At 40.4% G+C, this 25,028-nt stretch overlaps 1 protein-coding gene across 4 annotated transcripts in view; it reads right to left on the bottom strand.

Annotated features, from left to right (window-relative positions):
- LOC135539487 (CSC1-like protein 2) overlaps positions 1-25,028 on the bottom strand; it is a 106,957-nt gene that overhangs the window by 72,292 nt on the left and 9,637 nt on the right. For all 4 annotated transcript variants that reach the window (XM_064965392.1, XM_064965391.1, XM_064965393.1 and 1 more), the window contains exons 2-3: positions 6,242-6,485; positions 1,563-1,642 (exon numbers count right to left, since the gene is read on the bottom strand). In XM_064965392.1, coding sequence (XP_064821464.1) covers positions 1,563-1,642; positions 6,242-6,415 — 254 coding nt within the window. In that variant the 5' untranslated portion in view covers positions 6,416-6,485. The remainder of the gene's footprint in view (positions 1-1,562; positions 1,643-6,241; positions 6,486-25,028) is intronic.

The following is a 25,028-nucleotide window of genomic DNA, read 5'->3' as shown; positions in this document are numbered from 1 at the left end:
ATTTTTTTAACAAAATTTAATCCCGTAGTTGACCAAATTACACAAGATTAGACTGCCCTAAGGAGTGACCTCAAACTACAATTTGGTTTTCGTAGAAACGAAACGCTTATGTTAGCATTTTCAGACCAAAAATTGTATTTCACTCAGCAAAGAGTATGTATGAATTGACACGTTACAATATTAAACAGCTTTGGAATAAAATGTTCCATATATTTTCTTAAACATCCTCTGTACCATGTGCTTATTGTTTAACCATTAATATGTTCTTGGGTCATTTTGAGACCTTATGGAGCATCAGGTACTGCTGGAATGTCTACTATGGCATGTGCATCTTTTTGTGAAATTACAATGTATACTCAAAACATTTATGAATTATTTATAAAGTAGAAATAGCCCACACTTTAGATGAGGCCAAGCAAATAGACCTACTTTTAAAGTTGTTTATAAATGTGTGAATAACTAGGTTACTAACATTTACAAATGTGGTAGTAATGATTAAGAAACAATTAACAAATACATTATTATGTGGAGTTATTATAAAAGTGCTACCGAATATTTTTCAAAACTAATTTGTTGTGGCAGTTTTGAAAATCTTGCATAAGCCGGTGTCTGGTTGGGCAAGGCCAACTCTCTCAATATTTCCCCAGTAGGACATAAGCCCAAAAGGACAACTGCCAGAAGGTTTGCCTACATCGTCATTACAGAGTGCAAGTATACACTGGATTACCTGGACAAGTCCCCTAAGTATAAGCTTGTTTTATGGAACAAATTGGTTGACGAAATTCATGAATTCATGATCACTGATGTATAATATGACAGTCAACTTTTAATGTCAGATAGCTAACCCTATAAAAATAAGATGGAGGCAGAAAGCTAACCCTTTCATTTTGTCTTTTGACCATGTCCAAAGTATGTATGTGCATGTGTCTGCATGGGGAAATGCCTGGAGGAGAAATAATGAGGTCGATATGAGCAGAGCGACCATGACAAGACCCAGTTCTCAGTGAATGACTGATTCAGTACTCAAGGAGTTCAAAACGTGTTATTTCTCTTCTTAATGCACTGCACCAAATCATGTACATTCAAGGTGATCGATTTGACACAACAGTAAAATACAGTAAGTATGCTAACTAGTTAGAAATTATTTCCATATTTATGACCAACATACCCAAACCATAGATGAATCATAATTGATTAATAAGTATCCCAATGGGTTACAATAATAAACTGGTGAAAATATTCCCTATTTTGTTGCTCTGCTGTGTGAGCAAACCCTGCAGCCCAGACAGTCGTCGTTCATATACAGCTCCAGAAATGAGTAGTATGTAAGTGACAGTGAGTCATTCAGTCTCCCTGAATGACTTGCAAACCAATAATCCTGAAGGAAGAGGTAGGAAGGAATGGTGATGGGGTTACTTAAAGGCACACAGTCATAACAGGCAAGTCATTCTCACAATTCAACGGACAAGGGCTAATGACCAGTAGGACTACATCAGGGCAGTATACGTGTATGCCTAAATGTGCGTACAATGTAACACCTCAGAGTCATTTGTTAGGCCTACCTGTCAGCATCTGTCACCAATGCCAGGCGTCCATAATCCCAGGCCACTTTCCGCAGTACTGAGAAGACAAAGAGAAGCACCTGAAAGCACAGAGGAAAGTAATGTGTTATGATTTCCTCTTCGTTGGTGTTTTTTGGGTGAGCCCCAAGAACATCTGTGTATCATTCAAATGTCACTGCTGTTCTAAAAAAAACAAATTGTAGGACCAGTAAGCACTTAGTGGGCTCCGAAATTATTGACACCCTTGATAATGATGAACAATAATGATGGGGGAAAAAATGAACAAAGTTATATTGTACACTCCAAAAAAATGGAAAGATAGAGAAGAAAAAAAAAGTCGGGGTGAAAATTGACACACCAAAAGATTCTTATTAATAAAGTAGTCAAAAGATTAGTATTTGGTCCCATATTCCTAGTATGCAATGACTACATCAAGCTTGACACTACAAAAACTTATTGGATGCCTTCACGGTTCGTTTTGGCTCCATTTTAGATTATTTTGTGCCCAATAGAAATTAAATGGTAAATTATCTATTGTGGTCATTTTTGAGACATTGCAAATAAGAATAGAATAATGTGTTTCTAAACACTTCTACATATGAATGTGAGTGAGAAATTTAGAAGGTCAAAGATCATACCCCTCAAAAATGCTACCCTCTCACCATTACCAAACCAGGGAGGTTAAGCATGTCTTGTGGGGTATGACTTTTGACCCTCTAAATTTCTCACTCACATTCATGTAGAAGGGTTTAGAAACACATTCTATTCACAATAAAAGTGACTCAAATGACAATACATTTACCATTAATTTCTACTGAGCACAAAATCTGAAACACAAAACAAAACTTGGCCACTTTACTTATAATCAAATCGAAATTGTATTTGTCACATGCCCTGAATACAACAGGTTTCACCTTACAGTGAAATGCTTACTTACAAGCCCTTAACCAACAATGCAGCTCAAGAACGAGTTAAGAAAAGATTTACTAAATAAACTCAAGTAAAAATTGTCAAATAAAAATGAGGCTATATACAGGGGGTACCCTACCGGGTCAATGTGTGGGGTTACAGGTTAGCTAAGTTATTTTGTACATGTAGGTATGGGTAAAATGACTATGCATATGTGATAAACAGCGAGTAGCAGCAGGGTAAATAGTCTGGGTGGCCATTTGATTCATTGTTCAGCAGTCTTATAGTTTGGGGGTAGAAGCTTTTAAGAAGCCTTTTGGACTTTGACTTATAAGAATCTTTAGGGATGTCAATTTTGACCCCTACCCATGAGAATATTTTTTTTAATGTTAAACAAAATCTTTCTCTGAGAAATTGTACCAGTATAAAATATAATTAAGTATTTGAATTACGTATTTTATACAGTCATTATTGCTCATCTTTATCAAGGGTGTCAATCATTTCAGACCACACTTCATATTATAGGAGGTAAATGTAGTACGATTAGAGGATGACAATAGAAAGCAGCAACATTGGTGCTTAATTCTAAAGGGTAATTAAGAAAATGTCAAAGTATAAAAAGGCCACTACTCACGTCACTCAGTTCAGATTCCAAAAATGATTGAGTTTTGCATATATATTTCACATTTTCCTTACGCTGACAAAGACGTGAGTAATAATATGAAATAAATTGACTAAACAAGCCTTTTCATCTGTTCATTGTGTTATGATATCATGTCCATGTTGTTAGTATGTTTTATTTAACCTTTATTTAACCAGGAACAGACAGAAACCTGTTTTGGGAGGGGGACCTGCTATATGCTGCTTTATGAGCGTCAAAGTTGACATTGTCCTAAGAAACAAAATCCTTGAGAGACAGGGATCTTTGAGGGCACACATTACAAAATGTCTTCAGAACACTAATTTGGTCACCAGACCCTGTCATTTTGGGTGAAAACGCATTCTGGACACATATATAGTTATTGATAATGCTTATCAAGCACAGCCATAACCCATCACTTTGTGACCTTGGCTGCCCAGTAACATTTTACAATACATGAGGAGATGAGCATGTGGCCATGTGAATGTAGCATACTTTAAAAGACAACAGTAGATGGTGAGCCCCAATGACAATACAGCTTCATTTGAATAACACCACTGCCAGACAGTCAGCCTCTATGTAGGTCAATCCATTGTCCCCATGGTCACAAAGCACTATGGATGTTACCATCAATTATTCCTGAACGGGAGCATCCTGTTCCACACCAGTACTACAGCCAAACCATTAGGACTGGTCAAAAAGAAAATGGTACCATTGAACTCACTGACCGACTTGTCCAATTTGAAATCCATAGTTGGGTGGGTGTAAAGTTTCTAAAGGATTTAATAAGAATAAGATTTGTCAAACCATACACTTCCTCCCCTGTAAATTGGGGACTGATTCAGACCTAAAATGACAAGGACACAAGGTTGAGTGGACTCAGACCAATCAATGACATCAATTAACATCCAGGGAGAAAAGAAAATCAACACTAATGACGGACTTACTGGTCCGGATTTGAATATCCTAGCCCTGTTGACCTTATGTAGGCCCGCCCAATTGACCTGAGCCATTTTTAACATTTTTTTCCCCCTGCGCATTAACACACAAGCAAACCATGGGAGAAGTCATTAAATATGAATTACATGTGTCAAAACCATCACATAACATGTACAGAGTTTGAAAGATATGGTAATTATTTGGTGAGGAAAAAATGAACCTGTGTTTTCGTGTAGTAGAAGCACTCAGAAGCCGACGTTAGTATTCCCAAAAACGTAACATAGCAGGGTAGTTAGCTAACTTAGACTATCTAATAGTCATAAATCCATACAGAATTGATCCCTTTTCAATGAAATAATTGAAAGGGCATTGATGCTGGACAATGACAAAATACTAAATGTTTTAATGTAGATAACGTTAGGATATTTGCTATCTGTTGTGGCACAAAGCTAACTAGCTAACCCACCATGTTAAAAGTCTAATATTGCCGTCTCCAAAACGGAAAGGTGCCTCATGCAGTGTTAACTTCCAGTCAATTCAAAAATGTTTAAATAAATATAAAATTTAACAAAGCAAAAACTGGTTTCAAGAAATGTTTACTAATTATTTATTTTTTAAATAACAAAACTGAAATATTACATTTACATAACTATTCAGACGCTTTACTCAGTACTTTGTTGAAGCACATTTGGCAGTGATTACAGCATTGAGTCTTCTTGGGTATGACACTACAAGCTTGACACACCTGTATTTAAAAGGAGTTTCTCCCTTTCTTCTCTGAAGATCCTCTCAAGCTCTATCAGGTTGGATGGGGAGTGCTGCTGGGCAGCTATTTGCAGGTCTCTCCAGAGATGTTAGATTGGGTTCAAGTCCGGGCCACTCAAGGACATTCAGAGACTTATCCTGAAGCCACTACTGCATTGTCTTGACTGTGCTTATGGTCGTTGTCCTGTTGGAAGGTGAACCTTTGCCCCAGTCTGAGGTCCTGGAGCAGGTTTTCATCAAGGATCTCTGTACTTTGCCTCGATCCTGACAAGTCTCCCAGTCCATGCCGCTGAAAAACATCCCCACAGCATGATGCTGCCACCACTATACTTCACTGTAGGGATGGTGCCAGGTTTCCTCCAGTTGTGATGCTTGGCATCTCAATCTTGCTTCTTATGGTCTGAGATTCTTTAGGTACCTTTTGGCAAACTACAAGCGGGCTATCAGGTGGCTTCTATTGAGGATTGGCTTCTGTCTGGCCACTCCACCATAAAGGCTTCATTGGTAGAGTGCTGCAGAGATGGTTGTCCTTCTGGAAGATTCTCCCATCTCCACAGAGGAACTTTAAAGCTATGTCAGAGTGACCATCAGGTTCTTGGTCACCTCCCTGAACAAGGCCCTTCTCCCACGATTGCGCAGTTTGACCGGGCAGCCAGCTCTAGGAAGAGTCTTGGTGGTTCAAAACTTATTCTATTTAAGAATGATGGAGGCCAATGTGTTCTTGGGGACCTACAATGCCGCAGACATTTTTGGTACCCTTCCTCAGATCTGTACCTCGACACAATCCTGTCTCTGGGCTCTACGGACAATTCCTTCAACCTCAAGGCTTGGTTTTTGCTCTGACATGCACTATCAATTGTGGGATGTTATATAGACCGGTATGTGTCTTCGCAAATCATGTCCAATCAATTTAATTTACCACAGTTGTGGAAACATCAAGGATGGTCAGTGGAAACAGGACGCACCTGAGCTCAATTTGGAGTCTCATAGCAATGGGTCTGAATAGTATAAGCATTTTTTATTTTTTATATTTGCAAAACATTGTTTCGCTTTGTCAAAATGTTTATTTAATCCATTTTAGAATAAGGCTGTAATGTTACAAAATGTTGAAAAAGTCAAGGGGTCTGAATATTTTCCAAAGGTACTGTACACACACACACACACACACACACATAGATACTGTATACCTATGTGATCATTGCAGGTTAGCATAAAGTCACTAGGACCCCTTTTCTCAAATCCTCACCTTCAGGTCAGAAGTATTGCTGTACACAAACCTGGGATCCCAGGTAAATATAATCTCTGGCCAATGAATCAGTGACAAATCAATAAATTAACTACAGGGGAGTGAGAAAAACCTGCAGCACTGGAATGGGTGCTAGGAATCTATTTGAAATACAGGCAAGAGATCTCTAGGCAGACTCACCAGGAAGCACATGAAGTCCAGCGCAAGGACTGTGGGGACCCCTCCAAAGGGTAGGCCCTGAAGCACGGTGCTGCGGATACGGGCTGAGTAACAGTAGTCTTTGGACTCATTGTTGGCAGAGCAGTTCTCCTGGCCTGCAATGCAGGCCCGGACACCCCCCGGCCATATCCCCATGGTCACGATCAGGTGAAGACCCACAGGATCAGCACTGTGAGCAAGCTCACAGCCGCATCTTCCTGGAAACCTATCATGGAAGGAAGGAGGAAAAGGAGGGTGAAACCACCTATTTCAGATATCCAGATAAACCACTTATGGCAACGAAAAACACCTAAACATCATCACTTAGGGAGAGGAATTGTGCACTTTATATAGAAATCTCAAAACTCAGATCTTTGTAAATTACAGTTTCTAAAACTGAAACTTGTTGTGAAGGCAATTCAATAAATAGAGCAAGTGTTATGCCGCGAAGGACCATTTCACAAAGCAGAATAAGTGTTGGGGCACCTCACAGTAACAGAATGACACAGACTCAGATTTTTCACTTTACAAGTATGCCAAAACAAAAAAAACATTGATTGCAAAGTTTAAAAAACCATAGAACTCTATGCACAAGGACTACTTTTAACAATTTCCCCAGAATCTTTTTTTTACAAAAACACATTTACTCGAACAGGGCATATGTAAAGTTTGGTAACATAATGACAGTAAAATCTCAGTAAAATGTTTTTTGGTGTGACCACGTTTTCCAAAAAATCTTACAAATCCAAATCAAAGAGCGACAATCAAAAAAGCAAATTCTCCTTTTGAAAATGGCCAATGTGGCCATTGTGGTATTGATATGATATTCTAGTTTCAAAATGTACTACAAAGTGTAAATAGTATCATTTCAATCATGAAGTCAGTCTCGTCTAAAATGTTTTGAGAGTTCATCACGACTTACATGAGGGTTGGGTTTGGATTACAATTATGTCAACTAGAGGTTGACCGATTAATCGAAATGGACGATTTAATTAGGGCCGATTTCAAGTTTTCATAACAAATCGGTAATCTGCAATTTTGGACACAGATTATGGCCGATTACATTGCACTCCACGAGGAGACTGCGTGGCAGGCTGACTACCTGTTACCCGAGTGCAGCAAGGAGCCAAGGTAAGTTGCTAGCTAGAATTAAATGGATCTTAACATAAATCACTAGTTAACTACACATGGTTGATGATATTACTAGTTTATCTAGCTTGTCCTGCGTTGCATATAATTGATGCGGTGCCTGTCAATTTATCATTGAATCACAGCCTACTTTGCCAAATAGGTGATTTAGCAAGCGCATTCGCGAAAAAAGCAATGTCGTTGCACCAATGTGTACCTAATCATAAACATCAATGCCTTAAAATCAATACACAAGTATATATTTTTTTAAACCTGCATATTTAGTTAATATTGCCTGCTAACAAGAATTTCTTTTAACTTCTTATGGCTGCAGGGGCAGTATTGAGCTGCTTGGATGAAAGGTGCCCAGAGTAAACGGCCTGCTCCTCAGTCCCAGTTGCTAATATATGCATAGTAGTATTAGTATCGGATAGAAAACACTGAAGTTTCTAAAACTGTTTGAATGATGTCTGAGTATAACAGAACTCATATGGCAGGCAAAAACCTGAGAAGAAATGCAAACAGTTATTACAAACAGGAAGTGGGAAATCTGAGGTTGGTCGATTTTCAAACCAGCCCCTATTGAATACACAGTGGGATATTGGTTATGTTGCACTTCCTAAGGCTTCCACTAGATGTCGACCGTCTTTAGAAACTTGTTTGAGGATTCTACTGTGAAGTGGGGCCTCATAAGGGCTGTTTGAGCCAGGTGTCTGGCAGATTGCCACAGGCTCTGAGGCGCGGTCACGAGAGAGTTAGCTCTCGTTCCATTGCTTTTTTCTACAGACATAGGAATTCTTTGGTTGGAAAATTATTGAAGTTTAATGTTAAAAACATCCTAAATATTGATTCCATACATCGTTTGACATGTTTCTACAGACAGTAACGGAACTTTGTAAGTGAATATTTATAATGCTATTTATGACTAATGTTGACTACCCAATATGACGGATATCTTTTTGGCTGCTTTGTTGTCTGAAAGCTGTACTCAGATTATTGCATGGTTTGCTTTTTTCCGTAAAGTTTCTTTGAAATCTGACACGGCGGTTGCATTAAGGAGAAGTGTATCTATATTTCCATGTCTAACACTTGTGTTTTCATCGACATTTATATATATGAGTATTTCTGTAAAATGATGTGGCTCTCTGCAATATCACCGGATGTTTTTGGAACTAGTGAACATAACGTGCCAATGTAAAATGAGATTTTTGGATATAAATATGCACTTTATCGAACAAAACATATGTATTGTGTAACGTGAAGTCCTATGAGTGTCATCTGAAGAAGATAAAAGGTTAGTGATTAATTGTATCTCCATTTGTGCTTTTTGTGACTCCTCTCTTTGGCTGGAAAAAAAGGCTGAATTTTTCTGTGACTTGGCGGTGACCTAACAATCGTTAGTGGTGCTTTCGCTGTAAAGCCTATTTGAAATTGGACACTGGTGGGATTAACAACAAGATTACCTTTAAAATGGTATAAGATACATGTATGTTTGTGGAATTATAATTAAGATTTCTGTTTGAATTTGGCGCTCTGCACTTGCACTGGCTGTTGTCATATAAATGCAGCCCTAAGAAGTTTTTAACTAGGGAAATTGTGTCACTTCTCTTGGGTTCTGTGCAAGCAGAGTTGGGGTATATGCAGCAGTTTGGGCCACCTGGCTCGTTGCAAACTGTGTGAAGACCTTTTCTTCCTAACAAAGACCGGAATTAATTTGCCAGAATTGTACATAATTATGACATTACATTGAAGGTTGTGCAATGTAACAGCAATATTTAGACCTAGGGATGCCACCCGTTAGATAAAATAATGTAACGGTTCCGTATTTCGCTGAAAGAATAAGCATTTTGTTTTCAAAATGATAGTTTCCAGATTTGACCATATTAATGACGCAAGGCTCGTATTTCTGTGCGTTATTATATTATAATTAAGTGTATGATTTGATATTTGATAGAGCAGTCTGACTGAGCGGTGGTAGGCAGCAGCAGGCTCGTAAGAGTTCAAAACAGCACTTTCCCGCATTTGCTTCAAGCATTGTGCTGTTTATGACTTCAAGCCTATCAACTCCCGAGAATAGGCTGGCAATAATATAGTGCCTATAAGAACATCCAATAGTCAAAGGTTACTGAAATACAAATGGTATAGAGAGAAATAGTCCTAAAATTCCTATAATAACTACAACCTAAAACTTCTCAACTGGGAATATTGAAGACTGATGTTAAAAGGAACCACCAGCTGTTCTCATGTTTTGAGCAAGGAACTTAAAACGTTAGCTTCTTTACATGGCAAATATTGCACTTTTACTTTATTCTCCAACAATTTGTTTATGGATTATTTATTTGAGACTAAATAGATTGATGTATTATATTAAGTTAGAATAAGTGTTCATTCAGTATTGTTGTAATCGTCGTTATTACAAATACACACACACACACACACACACACACACACACACATACGTATATACACACACACAAATTGGTCAATTAATCTGCTTTTTTTGGTCCTCCAATAATTGGTATTGGCGTTAAAAATCATAAAAGGTCGACCTCTAATGTCAACATACATGCCCCCTTTTTGCCTATTAACATGTGGTGGCAACGCCAAGGGAGAATTGCCACTACTCTTGCTCAACTAAAAATGTAATCTGTCTAATCACAATTTAAGTCACTCAAAAAAAAGTTGAGTTGAATGCTCTTTGAGAGAAGTATTTCCCTTGCATTGAACACAAAACAACAAGCCGACTAGGGAAATGGATAAACTATTCTACTATGGGATAGTCTGTTTTTTCTATTAATTACATGTTTTGTTTGCAGAGGGAAAGTAAATGTAAACAGTCTTAGCATCTTCAAAGTGCACCTCTGCAGATATATATTTTCTGCAGATATATATTTTCATGTTCCATATTTTTGGGATGTTGCTTCAATCATTTTGAAACACTGGTGTGGTACAGAGATGAGGTAGTCATTAAAAAAATGTGTTAAACACAGTGCACACAGAGTGAATCCATGCAACTTCAGTCAATTTCTACACCTGAACTGATTTAGGCTTGCCATAGCAAAAGGGTTGAATACTTACTGACTCAAGACATTTCAGCTTTAAAATGTAATTTGTAAAAATGTCTAAAAACATAATTCCACTTTGACATTATAGTGTAGTGTGTCTTGGCCAGGTTCACAAAAACAAAATGGAATACATTTTAAATTCAGGCTTTAAAAACAAAACGTGGGGGGAAAAAAGGTAATGGGGTGTGAGTACTTTCTGAGGTCTACTTGTACTTGTTACTTCTGTGAACTTTCATTATCCTTCCTCCTCATGAAGGAGAGAAATTCGAAAAAAATCTTTACGATATGTGAGTTTTTGGAATTACAAGGCCTTTATCGAAATCCAGATAGCTGATGTTCTGAAAGAGCTGCAAAATCTGGACCCCTACAAAATCAGCCGGGCGAGACAATCTGGACCCTCTCTTTCTAAAATTATCTGCCGAAATTGTTGCAACCCCTATTACTAGCCTGTTCAAACTCTTTCGTATCGTCTGAGATTCCCAAAGATTGGAAAGCTGCCGCGGTCATTCCTCTCTTCAAAGGGGGTGACACTCTAGACTGCTACAAACCTATATCAGACTGCTACAGACCTATATAAACTGCTACAGACCTATATCTATCTTAACCTGTCTTTCTAAGGTCTTTGAAAGCCAAGTTAACAAACAGATTACTGACCATTTCGAATCCCACTATGCAATCTGGTTTCAGAGCTGGTCATGAGTGCACATCAGTCACACTCAAGGTTCTAAACGACATCATAACCGCCATCGATAAGAGACATTACTGTGCAGCCGTATTCATTCTTATTAGCAGACTCGACAGCCTTGGTTTCTCAAATGATTGCCTTGCCTGGTTTACCAACTACTTCTCTGATAGAGTTCAGTGTCACAAGGTGACAAACAGGTGAGATCATTCTACAGTGGTCCCTGCAGCGTAAGCTCAAACCGGTGTGATTAGAATGGTTATTTAGAACGTCTAGTTATGATTGACTAGCCACACTGGTTTTTCACAGAAACATTTTGCACAAACACAGGCCTTACAAAGTTATGTCCTGAATGTGACCCATTTATTTTTGGATGCAATGTGCAAACATTCACAGAAGTAGCGACAGCATGCACAATTATCAAAACTGGAAAATGTAGGCTACATTAGTCCTGAAGTAAGATTGAAGTAACACAAGCGGTCATATTTAGAGAGCTCTCAGCTGACAGAAACCACTATATGAATTAGCTAATAGCAATTACTATTTATAACTCATCACATCACAGGTGAACTCAACATTGATCTAATTAATTTCGTAAAACACTTTCGAGAAATCAAAAGTAATCGAACAATGGGTAGTTTGTGCGCGCCGCCATGTTTTTTTCCCCGCATCAACCAAAGAGGGGAAAGATGAGTTTGGTCTGTTTGCAGTATGCATGTTGAAGGGGGTGTGTCGTCTACGATCATTCACTTTCGGAAGTTTATTCGAAAGATGATTGCACCATTCCTTCACCTCATTATAACATCTTTGGTCTGACAGATGTTTACGTGACACCCAGAATGCATTGTATAATGTCAACAAACACTGTGCCACACATTGCTGGCAAATAGCTTAGCATTAGCTTACTATAATCAGTACAACCTTCAAAAAGTTATTTTACGGACACACACACACACACACACAAACACGTGTCCATTACAATCTATGCAATAATCGGAATGCATTATTTATCACCAGAACTTGAAAACATGTGAATAAAACTGTAAATACATTATGCTCCATAAATACATTATGCTCCATAAATACATGTATGCTAGAATAGAAACATGATATAAAGAAAGTAATAGGAACGCACACATGTCCAAAGTTATTATTTGTAAGGAAAACAATGTAAGCGCCAGCCAGAAAATGTGCCAGTTCGTGCAAGACTGCGCAAATGTCAGCATACTTGATGTGCAGGAAAAATGGGGGAAGGGCTCTCCTCGAAGAGGGAAGTTTGTCCAGCTCAGTTAAGCCTCAAATATAAATTGTCCGCAACAGTGAAATGGGCTACTTCTATGTGAACGAATGAGGAGGTGGAACACGCCTTGATTCAAAAATGTTGTTAGAAAATAATTTGACATTGACAAGTTGAAACATAGCCTATAGATAATTAGGAGGCAGTGCGTGTTAACTGTTCTGTTGCGTAAATCACATTTTGGAACAGTGAGTGCATTCTGACACCATGTGCATGAAACAACTTACAATCGGGGCGACTGTTAGAGATATTTGGAACTCACATGTGAAAAGATTAATTAAGACCTATACACCCAGGTTTTTTATTTAACTTGGCAAGTCAGTTAAGAACAAATTCTTATTTTCAATGACGGCCTAGGAACAGTGGGTTAACTGCCTGTTCAGGGGCAGAACGACAGATTTGTACCTTGTCAGCTTGGGGATTTGAACTTGCAGCCTTTCGGTTACTAGTCCAACGCTCTAACCACTAGGCTACCCTGCAGCACCTGGCGAGGGAAGTTCCTAACCAATCAGTGACCTCATTGAGCAATCAAGTACAAGGGAGGAGCGAAAACCCGCAGACACTTGGCCCTCCATGGAATGAGTTTGACACGTGCTCTAACCATTGTCCTCGACCTTTTGTCCGTTTCCAAGAACTCCAAGGTAACCTCACATCTGTAATTATGAAGTATTTTGAAAGGCTGGTCATGACACACATCAACACCATCATCCCAGACACCCTGGACCCACTCAAATTTGCATACCGTCCAAACCGATCCACAGATGACGCAATCCCAACTGCACTTCACAATGCCCCCTTGCACCTGGACAAGAGGGGAAATAACTAAGAATGCTATGCATAGACTACAGCTCAGCGTTCAACACCAAACTCATCACCAAGCTGGGGATCTTGGGACTGAACACCCTATGTAACTAGATCCTGGACTTCCTGATGGGACGGGCCCAGGTGGTGAAGGTAGGTAACACCACCACGCTGAGGCTCAATATGGGGGCCTCGTCAGGGGTGTGTGCTTAACCCCCTCCTGTACTCCCTGTTCACCTACGACTGTGGCCACACACAACTCCAACACCATCGATCACGACGTGGTAGAACTGATCACTGACAGCAATGAGACAGCCTACAGGATGGAGGTCAGAGACTTGTCGTGTGGTGCCATGACAACAACCTCTCCCTCAACGTCAGTAAGACCAACGAGCTGATCATGGACTACAGTAGAAAGAGGGTAAACTTACCTCAAAAAGCACTAATCGCTCCACACTACACACATTCACATAAACTACATTTGCACATACACATGCATACCAACAACACAAAACACACACATTTTTTATAATCATATCTATCCTGATGCCTAGCCACTTTACCCTGCCTTCATGTACATATCTACCTCATTCCCCTGCACATTGATGAATGTATTTTTACTTTGAATCAGTAAAAGGCACATGACAGCCCGCTTGGAGTTTGCCAAAAGGCACCTAAAGGACTCTCAGACCATGAGAAACAAGATTCTCTGGTCTGAATGCCCAGCGTCACGTTCGAATGCCAAGCGTCACGTCTGGAGGAAACTGTGAGGATGTTTTTCAGTGGCAGGGACTGGGAGACTAGTCAGGATTGAGGCAAAGATGAACTGAGCAAAGTACAGAGGGATCCTTCATGAAAACCTGCTCTAGTGTGCTCAGGACCTCCGACTAGGGCAAAGGTTCACCTTCCAACAGGACAACGACCCTAAGCACACAGCAAAGACATAGCAGGAGTGGATTCAGGACAAGTCTCTGAATGTCCTTGAGTGGCCCAGCCAGAGCTCGGACATGAACCTGAGCTAACCTCTCTGGAGAGACCTTAAAATAGACTTGCAGCGACGCTCCCCATGCAACCTGACAGAGCTTGAGAGCATCTGCAGAGAAGAATGGGAGAAACTCCCCAAATACAGGTGTGCCAAACTTGTAGAGTCATACCCAAGAAGACGACACTGTAATCACTGCCAAAGGTGCTTCAACAAATTACTCAGTAAAGGGTCTGAATACTTACGTAAATGTAATATTATTATTTTTTTATTTTTTTTATACATTTACAAAAAAAACTCTAAAAACCTGTTTTTGCTTTGTCATTATGTGGTAGTGTGTGTCGATTGGAGGAAGAACAAAACTGGAAAAAGTCAAGGGTCGGAATATTTTCCGAATGCACTGTATATTATGGACATTTTCTGAAATTACAATGATAAAAATCTAAAATAAATCCTGTGTAGCACCTTTAAGTCTACTCACATTGTATTCGGCACATGTGCCAAATACAATTTGATTTGATTAAAATTTGACATCTAATCCCACAGATAGTGCTAATTTGCACAAAATAATTATGACAAGAACAAAAAATAAAAACACCCTTATACTCAAAGATTGTCCATGTAAAAACTATGCATTATTATCTAAAGGCATAGTTGAACAAGCTATCTGTAGTGGGGTCTAAAATAGCTCAATAGTGTTTATGTTTTTAAATAGTTGAAATCATTGGTGCCTGCTATGTGATGCTTCCCTGAAGAACGTCACCACATTACTTCAGCCATATTATTCAGTCATTAGTTTTGTTGACACCCTGCACTAACATGAGTTTCGATATCTAATCAATATGATCCAATCTCTACACATTGTATTGTGGTGAAATGTGTCTCTTTGTGACCAGATCAGCTGGTGTCTCCCTGTATGCAAATCATTTGACAGATTTTGCTACTGGTCAGATTTTAGAGACCAGTATAATGATGATTAAAATGGTTTGATCTAGATCAGTTTACACTTGATTGATATCCAGGCACCGTGTGACCGACTACCTCCGGATGTGGTCAGGGAGATCTGATCACAATCATATCCCAATGTGTCTTTTAAATCGTCGAAATCGGTCTAAAGATGTCACAATCAGAATGTGGGCAAGATCTGGACAAAGGGCTCATGATAGTTATAAACAGAACTATTGATTCATACATTGTCTGAGTAGTAATACAGTGTAACCTGTTTCAGAGTTCCTAGCACTTGTACAGTCATGCCCTAGATTGACTGGGCGATAAACGAATACAGGTTGGATCAGTATGAACTGTGCAATCGGTCTTGATGTTGTTGAGGGATAAGATTAAAAGGCTTTGGCCTATTTGCGTTCCCCGAAAGATGGCATGTCTGCTTGCTTCAGAGTTCTCAGCTTAGAAAGGAGTTTTGAGTTTTGCAGCTGCCACTCCCCAGGGCGAGCATTGACTATTGCCTCAGCCTTACTACTCGGTGACGGCATTCCCTTCATGGATACGGTGAGGTGTTCCCAACCTATTTTTCACACCTAAAATCGTCCCACTTTCTCTTATCAAAAGAGAATGGAATGCTTTTTTCACTTTTCGCTTGTGTGTCCGATCAGAGTAGAGAAGCAAAAAAAAGAGAGAGAAAATGAGCCAAGATAGTGATGAGTGTGAAGTTCTGGCAGCTGAATTCTAGCTGATCAACAGGAATTCTATGCAAAGATCTTACCGACAACATTGAACTTCCCAACGACTAAATAAGGATGTGGACTCAATAGGGAAAATCTGACAGAAAATATATGTTGTTGTACCTCCTACGAAGCCTTGATAATGATCATTGTGATTCGTCTGTGGTGATTGAAGAACACGGCTCAGAAACACTTAATACCTTAGCCTACTACCTCCTTATCTTATCAACAAACAAAAAATTGCGGGGTTGTGAAGTGTTATATAAATGTTTTCAACTTCAAAAGTAACAAAAGTAACCACAGGTTCAGTTGTGGGTGTGCCATTGTGGCGACCTTAGTACAAAACCTAGTAACTTGACTGGTTTGAGCCTCTTCGCATTGACTAAGGCGTCTGACCGACAGTTGCAAAGACCCATGACTGAGTTCCAGTCAGGCTATTCCCAAATTAGCTGCATTGTTGTCAGAAGTTGAATGCTTCTGACACCAATTCTTTCCAAAGTAAGGGGTATTTTAAGTAGAAAGTAACTTGTAACTTGTACAACTAAGTACAAAGTAGGAACCTCGCCATGAGGTTTGAGCCTCTTGGGGTAATGACTAAGGTGCTGGACTGAGTCACAGAGACATGGGTTCAATTCTAGATCAGGCTACCCCCCCAAATTCACATCTACATGTTACCATTGAATCCTAGTAGAGGAAAGAGGGGCATTGTTCTTTTTAAACCCAGATGCACTGCAGTCAACAGCACAACTAAGGCCAGGTACACAGCTTTGTTTCATACAGGGCTCTTTTACTAGTCTTGGTATGAAAAAGTGTCCTTTTTCTGTTTGACATGGCTTCATAGCTGTATCTGAACATAGTGTTATGCAGCCATCTAACCATCCTGATGAAAAGCCCATGTCTTATAAGTACAAATGTGATTACTTTCCATTGCCATAAGACCTCATGAGAGGATAGTCAGAAGGGCTTAATGAAATAAAAATCCACCCTTCCGTTGCCAAAAATACTGTAAGGTACTCAGATTATTAATATAAGTGTGTGTGTAGTGAACAAAGGCATATATATATATTATTATTGAGAAAGGACAATTCTCCTACAAGATCAATTCCATGTCAGTATAAGAGTTACACCCAGAGTGGAAAAACTTTGGGGCCAACTCATGAGCTGCAATTAAGTGCGCATAAAATACAAATCTAAAATGATCCATCTGATTAAATTTCCTTGGTCTGCAGGGAGGAATCATGCTACAATCACGGGTTTTTAATAAAGTCAGACACTGTGAGTGAGTGAGTGAGATACAGCTGGGATATATAATGTGTGCGGTGTCTTTAAGGAAAGATAATGAGCGCCGCCCTCTCTCTCGCTCATAAGAATGAAGAAGAGCTAGAGAGGGGGCGGGGCTTAAGCTGAATTTAAACACAATTTAGTCGGGACAACAAAAGCGTCAACTTATGACAACTCGGCACTTGTCCCACATGGGCCGACAGGAAATTTGTAAAAATAAAACCTACCCCGGCCAAACCAAACGACGCTGGGGAAATTGTGCGCGGACTCTCCATCACAGCCAGGTGTGATTCAGCCTGGATTCGAACCAGGGACTGTAGTGTCGCCTCTTGCACTGAGATGCAGTGCCTTAGATCACTGCGCCACTCGCGAGCCTTCAACATATCTTCCTTCAGTCCCAAGTTTGTTCTCTTATTTCTGTATTTGATGTGAACTTCCGTAATTCAGGGCTCCTCTGTAAAATAGACTTTGGTCTCAGTCAACATTCAGGGCCATATGGATTACCAGCACGTGTACTGCGAGCATAAGCTGACCAACTGGCAAGTGTCTTCACTGACATTTTCAACCTCTCCCTGTCCGAGTCTGTAATACCAACATGTTTTAAGCAAACCACCAGTCCCTGTGCCATGAACACCAAGGTAACCTGCCTAAATTAACCGTAGCACCTACTGCTTTGAAAGGCAGGCCATGGCGCACATTACCATTACCCCAGAAACAATCCAATTTGCATACCGCTCTAACAGGTCCTGCAATCTCGATTGCATTCCACACTGCCCTTTCTAACCTGGACAAAAGGAACACCAATGTGAGAATGCTATTCATTGACTACAGCTCAGCGTTCAACATTATAGTGCCCTCAAAGCTCATCACTAAGCTATGGACCCTGGGACTAAACAACTCCCTCTGCAAATGGATCCTGGACTTCCTGACGGGCCAACCCACAGGTGGTAAGGGTAGGTAACAACAAATCCGCCATGCTGATCCTCAACACAGGGGCCCCTCAGGCATGCGTGCTCAGTCCCCTACTGTACTCCCTGTTCACCCACAACTGCATGGCCCGGCACGACTCCAACACCATCATTAAGTTTGCCGATGACACAACAGTGGTATGCCAGATCACCGACAACGACGAGACAGCCTATAGGTAGGTCAGAGACCTGGCCGTGTGGTGCCAGGACAACAACCTCTCCCTCAACGTGATCAAGACAAAGGAGATGATTGTGGACTACAGGAAAAGGAGGACCGAGCACACCTCCATTCTCATCGACAGTGCTGTAGTGGAGCAGGTTGAGAGCTTCAAGTTCCTTGGTGTCCACATCAACAAACTAACATGGTCCAAGCACACCAAGACAGTCCTGAAGAGGGCACGACAAAACCTATTCCCCCTCGGGAGACTGAAAAGATTTGGCATGGGTCTTCAGATCCTCAAAATGTTCTACAGCTACACCATCGAAAGCATCCTGACGGGTTGCATCACTGCCTGGTATGGCAAATGCTTGGCCTCCGACCGCAAGGCACTACAGAAGGTTGTGCATATGGCCCAGTACATCACTGGGGCCAAGCTTCCTGCCATACAGGACCGCTATACCAGGCGGTGTCAGAGGAAGGCCCTAAAAATTGTCAAAGACTCCAGCCACCCCACATAGACTGTTCTCTCTGCGACAGCACGGCAGGCGGTACCGGAGTGCCAAGTCTAGGACCAAGAGGCTTCTAAACAGCTTCTACCCCAAAGCCATAAGACTCCTGAACATCTAATCAAATGGCTACCAAGACTATTTGCATTGCCCATCCCGTCTTTTACGCTGCTGCTACTCTGTTATTATCTATGCATAATCTCTTTAATAACTCTACCTATATGTACATATTACCTCAATTACCTCGACTAACCGGTGCCCCCGCACATTGACTCTGTATCGGTACCCCCCTGTATATAGTCTCGCTATTGTTATTTTACTGCTGCTCTTTAATTACTTGTTCCTTTTATTTCTTATTCATATTTCTGACACTGCATTGTTGGTTAGGGGCTTGTAAGTAAGCATTTCACTGTACGGTCTACACCTGTTGTATTCGGCGCATGTGACTAACATTTGATTTGAGTAGGACTCCCTGATAAAATAAAAATTTGATAAAATAAATACATTGGTCCAAGTTATGGTCACCTGCGGCGTGCACAAATGCAGCAAAAACATTCTGGGTAAAAATGCATCTGACTCGAGGCCAGACTGCCCAAACTCTTATTCACACAAGTGACTATTTTTCTTAAATCATCCCACTCTGTTTTAATATGAATGGACCTTTCGTCTGTGTCACTGCAGACCAGCGAAATCCCTGTTACCCACAGGGCTTTGCTTTCCCTCTGCACCTCAACGCACTCTCCCTCCCTCTTTCTTTCACTCCCCAATACAACACCCTCACAGATGTAACAATGAACACTCAATGGGCTGCCAGGGTGCAGTGGAAACGTGACTCATGGTGGAGGACATGGAAAGCCCTCCGCACTTCCTGACATGGAAACCCCTCAGCCCATCCCAACATTGTCACCCCCCTCCCCCCATCCGGACTGTGTGAGAACAAAGTTCTGTAAACTAAAGAATTATCCTAGTCCATTCATATAGGGAAGCTTCAGATACCATTCAAACCATTTCTGCTTGATTTAACTGCCAAGCAGAAAATATTATGCAATAAAATAGCCTACCGGGATAGACTTTATACAACAATAATTTTATTGAGTCAAAAGGCAAGACGTGGCAGAATACCATAAGTCTATAAGTCTATTTCTTACACATCTAGTCCACAGTGAAACTCTTAACGTCTAATTTGGGCACATAAGTTACATAATATTATGATTGTGGATAAATACACAGAACCAAAATATAAAACGCAGTATGTAAAGTTTTGGTCCCATGTTTCCTGAGCTGAAATAAAAGATCCCAGAAATGTTTCACACACACACACACACACAAAACACATTTCACAAAAATTGTGTGCATACATTTTTTTTACATTCCTATCAGTGAGCATTTCTCCTTCGCCAAGATAATCCATCCACCTGACAGGTGTGGCATATCAAAAAGCTGATTAACATCATGATCATTACACAAGCGCACCTTGTGCTGGAGACAATAAAATGCCACTACAAATGTGCAGTTGTGTCACACAATACAATGCCACAGGCATCTCATGATGAGGGAGCGTGCAATTGGCATGCTGACTACAGGAATGTCTACCAGAGCTGTTGACAGAATTAAAATGTTAACTCCTCTACCATAAGCCACCTCCTATGTCATCTAAGAGAATTTGGCAATACGTCCAAGCAGCCTACATGTATGGCGTTGTTTGGACGAGCGGTTTGCTGTTGTCAAAGTTACGTATGGCCAGGCAGAAGTTACGGACAACGAACACAATTGCATTTTATTGATGGCAATTTGAATGCACAGAGATACCGTGAAGAGATCCCGAGACCCATTGTCGTGCCATTCATCCTCCGTCTTCACCTCACGTTTCAGCATGATAATGCATGGCACCATGTCGCAAGGATCTGTACACAATTGCTGGAAGCTGAAAATGTCCCAGTTCTTCCATGGACTGCACACTCACCAGACATGTCACCCATTGAGCAAGTTTGCAATGCTCTATATCGACATGTACGACAGCATGTTCCAGTTCCCGCCAATATCCAGCAACTTCGCACAGCCATTGAAAAGAAGTGAAACAGTCCACGGGCCACAATCAGCAGCCTGATAATCTCTATGCGAAGGATATGTGGTCACCCTGGATCTATGACCGGTTCTCTGATCCACGCCTCTATCTTTTAATTAAAAAATAATAATCTTTATTCCCAGTCATGTGAAAATCAATAGATTAGGGGCTAATGAATTTATTTCAATTGACTGATTTCCTTATATGAACTGTAACTCAAAATATTTGAAACCAAATGTTGCATTTATATTTTTGTTCAGTAATAGTATGGTGTAAACAACTGTCCAGTGATTCAGTCACCTAAAACAAATCATCACTTTCCTCCACCACAACAGCAGACCTGAAGAAATTTGCAGGAACTCACCAAGAAATACTCAGTTGTTTTGGAATTGCCAGTAGCATGGAGCATAAACAATATTGAGCGATAACCAACAGATTAATTATCTATTTACGGATATATAAATAATAATTTACTTCTCTAGCCCATTTAGACAGCAAGTAAATATGAAATATATAGAAGGGCATCACATGGATAGCAAGTCGTAAATTCCGTGTCATTGCTGACAACTATGTTCCTATTATTAACACAGGCCTGGTGCCTTGCGCCATGGCAAACTGTCAGGGTACAGCAGCGAAATACAAACCCCATTATTCACCAACATCCAAGGTTAGTTAGTGCGTGTGTCCTGCATCACAACCCATATGTCTAGGTTTGTGTGTTTCTGTGAGTGAGTTTTGTCCCATCCTTCACTGACACACTGCCAGGTTCAGCACCAATTTCTGAAGGACTGGCTGCTAGTGCTAACCCTCGGCCTACAGACACAAATACTATTGATCGCCATACTTTCAACTGGAACATCTTGTCATCTTACCTCACCATACTCCACTGTGGTCGCAAACATATTAAATATTCAAGAGTGAAAGTCCCTTGTCTACATGCCATTGTTTATTAAACAAAAAGCAAGAAACCAACACTTCAATCATGGCTCATTATAGTTATCAAACGATCCATCACTTCAATTTGGGGATGGTCGAAAACACAAACAATGTAAATAGATACATTACTTCACATAAAACATTTGTGCATATTGAGCCATGTTCAATGAGCTGGGTTGCACCTGAGAAGTCTGTGCTGAACTTGTCCAAAGACAAGAGCGCCAATCGATCTTTCTGCTCCATAACAGAGCCAACAGCTACAAAGATCAAATTTAATGTGAAATGGAAATAAGGCAGAACAATTATGATTTTTCAACGCAGATACCAATTATTGGAGGACCAAAAAAAGCCAAAACCGATTAATTGGACGAGATTAGCCAGATACAGTGCCTTGCGAAAGTATTCGGCCCCCTTGAACTTTGCGACCTTTTGCCACATTTCAGGCTTCAAACATAAAGATATAAAACTGTATTTTTTTGTGAAGAATCAACAACAAGTGGGACACAATCATGAAGTGGAACGACATTTATTGGATATTTCAAACTTTTTTAACAAATCAAAAACTGAAAAATTGGGCGTACAAAATTATTCAACCCCTTTACTTTCAGTGCAGCAAACTCGCTCCAGAAGTTCAGTGAGGATCTCTGAATGATCCAATGTTGACCTAAATGACTAATGATGATAAATACAATCCACCTGTGTGTAATCAAGTCTCCGTATAAATGCACCTGCACTGTGATAGTCTCAGAGGTCCGTTAAAAGCGCAGAGAGCATCATGAAGAACAAGGAACACACCAGGCAGGAATGAGATACTGTTGTGAAGAAGTTTAAAGCCGGATTTGGATACAAAAAGATTTCCCAAGCTTTAAACATCCCAAGGAGCACTGTGCAAGCGATAATATTGAAATGGAGTATCAGACCACTGCAAATCTACCAAGACCTGGCCGTCCCTCTAAACTTTCAGCTCATACAAGGAGAAGACTGATCAGAGATGCAGCCAAGAGGCCCATGATCGCTCTGGATGAACTGCAGAGATCTACAGCTGAGGTGGGAGACTATGTCCATAGGACAACAATCAGTCGTATATTGCAGAAATCTGGCCTTTATGGTAGAGTGGCAAGAAGAAAGCCATTTCTTAAAGATATCCATAAAAAGTGTTGTTTAAAGTTTGCCACAAGCCACCTGGGAGACACACCAAACATGTGGAAGAAGGTGCTCTGGTCAGATGAAACCAAAATTGAACTTTTTGGCAACAATGCAAAACGTTATGTTTGGCGTAAAAGCAACACAGCACATAACCCTGAACACACCATCCCCACTGTCAAACATGGTGGTGGCAGCATCATGGTTTGGGCCTTCTTTTCTTCAGCAGGGACAGGGAAGATTGATGGGAAGATGGATGGAGCCAAATACAGGACCATTCTGGAAGAAAACCTGATGGAGTCTGCAAAAGACCTGAGACTGGGACGGAGATTTGTCTTCCAACAAGACAATGATCCAAAACATAAAGCAAAATCTACAATGGAATGGTTCAAAAATAAACATATCCAGGTGTTAGAATGGCCAAGTCAAAGTCCAGACCTGAATCCAATCGAGAATCTGTGGAAAGAACTGAAAACTGCTGTTCACAAATGCTCTCCATACAACCTCACTGAGCTCGAGCTGTTTTGCAAGGAGGAATGGGAAAAAATTTCAGTCTCTCGATGTGCAAAACTGATAGACATACCCCAAGCAACTTACAGCTGTAATCGCAGCAAAAGGTGGCGCTACAAAGTATTAACTTAAGGGGGCTGAATAATTTTGCACGCCCAATTTTTCAGTTTGATTTGTTAAAAAAGTTTGAAATATCCAATAAACGTCGTTCCACTTCATGATTGTGTCCCACTTGTTGTTGATTCTTCACAAAAAAATACAGTTTTATATCTTTATGTTTGAAGCCTGAAATGTGGCAAAAGGTCGCAAAGTTCAAGGGGGCCGAATACTTTCGCAAGGCACTGTACCCTGACGCGAATGTGCTTTTGTTAAATCATCACCCATTTGGCGAAGTAGGCTGTGATTTGATGATAAATTAACAGGCACCACATTGAATAAAGTCAACGCAGGACAAGCTAGTAATATCATCAACCATGTGTAGTTAACTATTATGTTAAGATTGTTTTTTATAAGATAAGTTTAATACTAGTTGGCAACTTACCTTGTCTCCTTGCTGCACTCGCGTAACAGGTAGCCAGCCTGCCACGGAGTTTCCTCGTGGATTACAATGTAATCGCCCATAATCGGCATCCAAAAATAAAGATTACCGATTTTTATGAAAACCTGAAAATCGTCCCTAATTAAAAATTGAACGTTAGCATTTAGTCTGGTCAACAGAGCGCATGAGGTTCTTATGACCAACCTGCCTCTGACCAGTGTTTGGTTTGTGGGTAAGGGGGTGGGGGGGGTTATGCTGTCAACAACACTGCAATGGAACAGGACACATAACACTGCATCAAACAGCAGTAGACTTCACATCATAACAAATTACAATCATAACCATTTATGAATACTAGAATCCACTATACTCCCTCCATATAAAATATACTTTATTTTTGAATGCATAATTTTGAATTCTAGAAGTACTTTGTATCTATTTGTTTAGGCCAAAACAAGCACTCTATTCCAGTGGTATGTATACAAGCCAATTCGTTTTACAATCATAGCAATTTCTCAAAGGGAAACTGATGTGGATCGTCATATAGCAGGCTGCTCATGATCACATATCTGCACCGAACATGTTCTTCTGCGAGAGTGAGATTATCTGCTCCAAACAGATAGCAAGTGTGCAACAAGGGGAAAAAGAGCAGAGAGAGGCGAAAAAAATGTCTAGGTAGCCTATAAGAACGCACCCGCTTAACATGAGTGCAGTGCTTATCAACAAACACAGAAATATCTCGTAGAAGTCCCATGACTGTCCATGTATTTGTTACCACTTACATAGCCTGTTTGTACATTGGTCGTATGTATCCGTATCGTAAACCTGAGTTAAAGACTAGATTATAAATATACATTCTGCCCTAGGAACGGGGCGGCAGGGTAGCCTAGTGGTTAGAGCGTTGGACTAGTAACCGAAAGGTTGCAAGTTCATTTCCCCGAGCTGACAAGGTACAAATCTGTCGTTCTGCCCCTGAACAGGCAGTCAACCCACTGTTCCTAGGCCGTCATTGAAAATAAGAATTTGTT

The sequence above is a fragment of the Oncorhynchus masou genome, chromosome 5 (assembly GCF_036934945.1).
Source record: "Oncorhynchus masou masou isolate Uvic2021 chromosome 5, UVic_Omas_1.1, whole genome shotgun sequence".
Lineage (NCBI taxonomy): Eukaryota > Metazoa > Chordata > Actinopteri > Salmoniformes > Salmonidae > Oncorhynchus > Oncorhynchus masou.
Note: the sequence above shows the minus strand (reverse complement) of the source record. Positions and strands in the feature narration are given on the sequence as shown.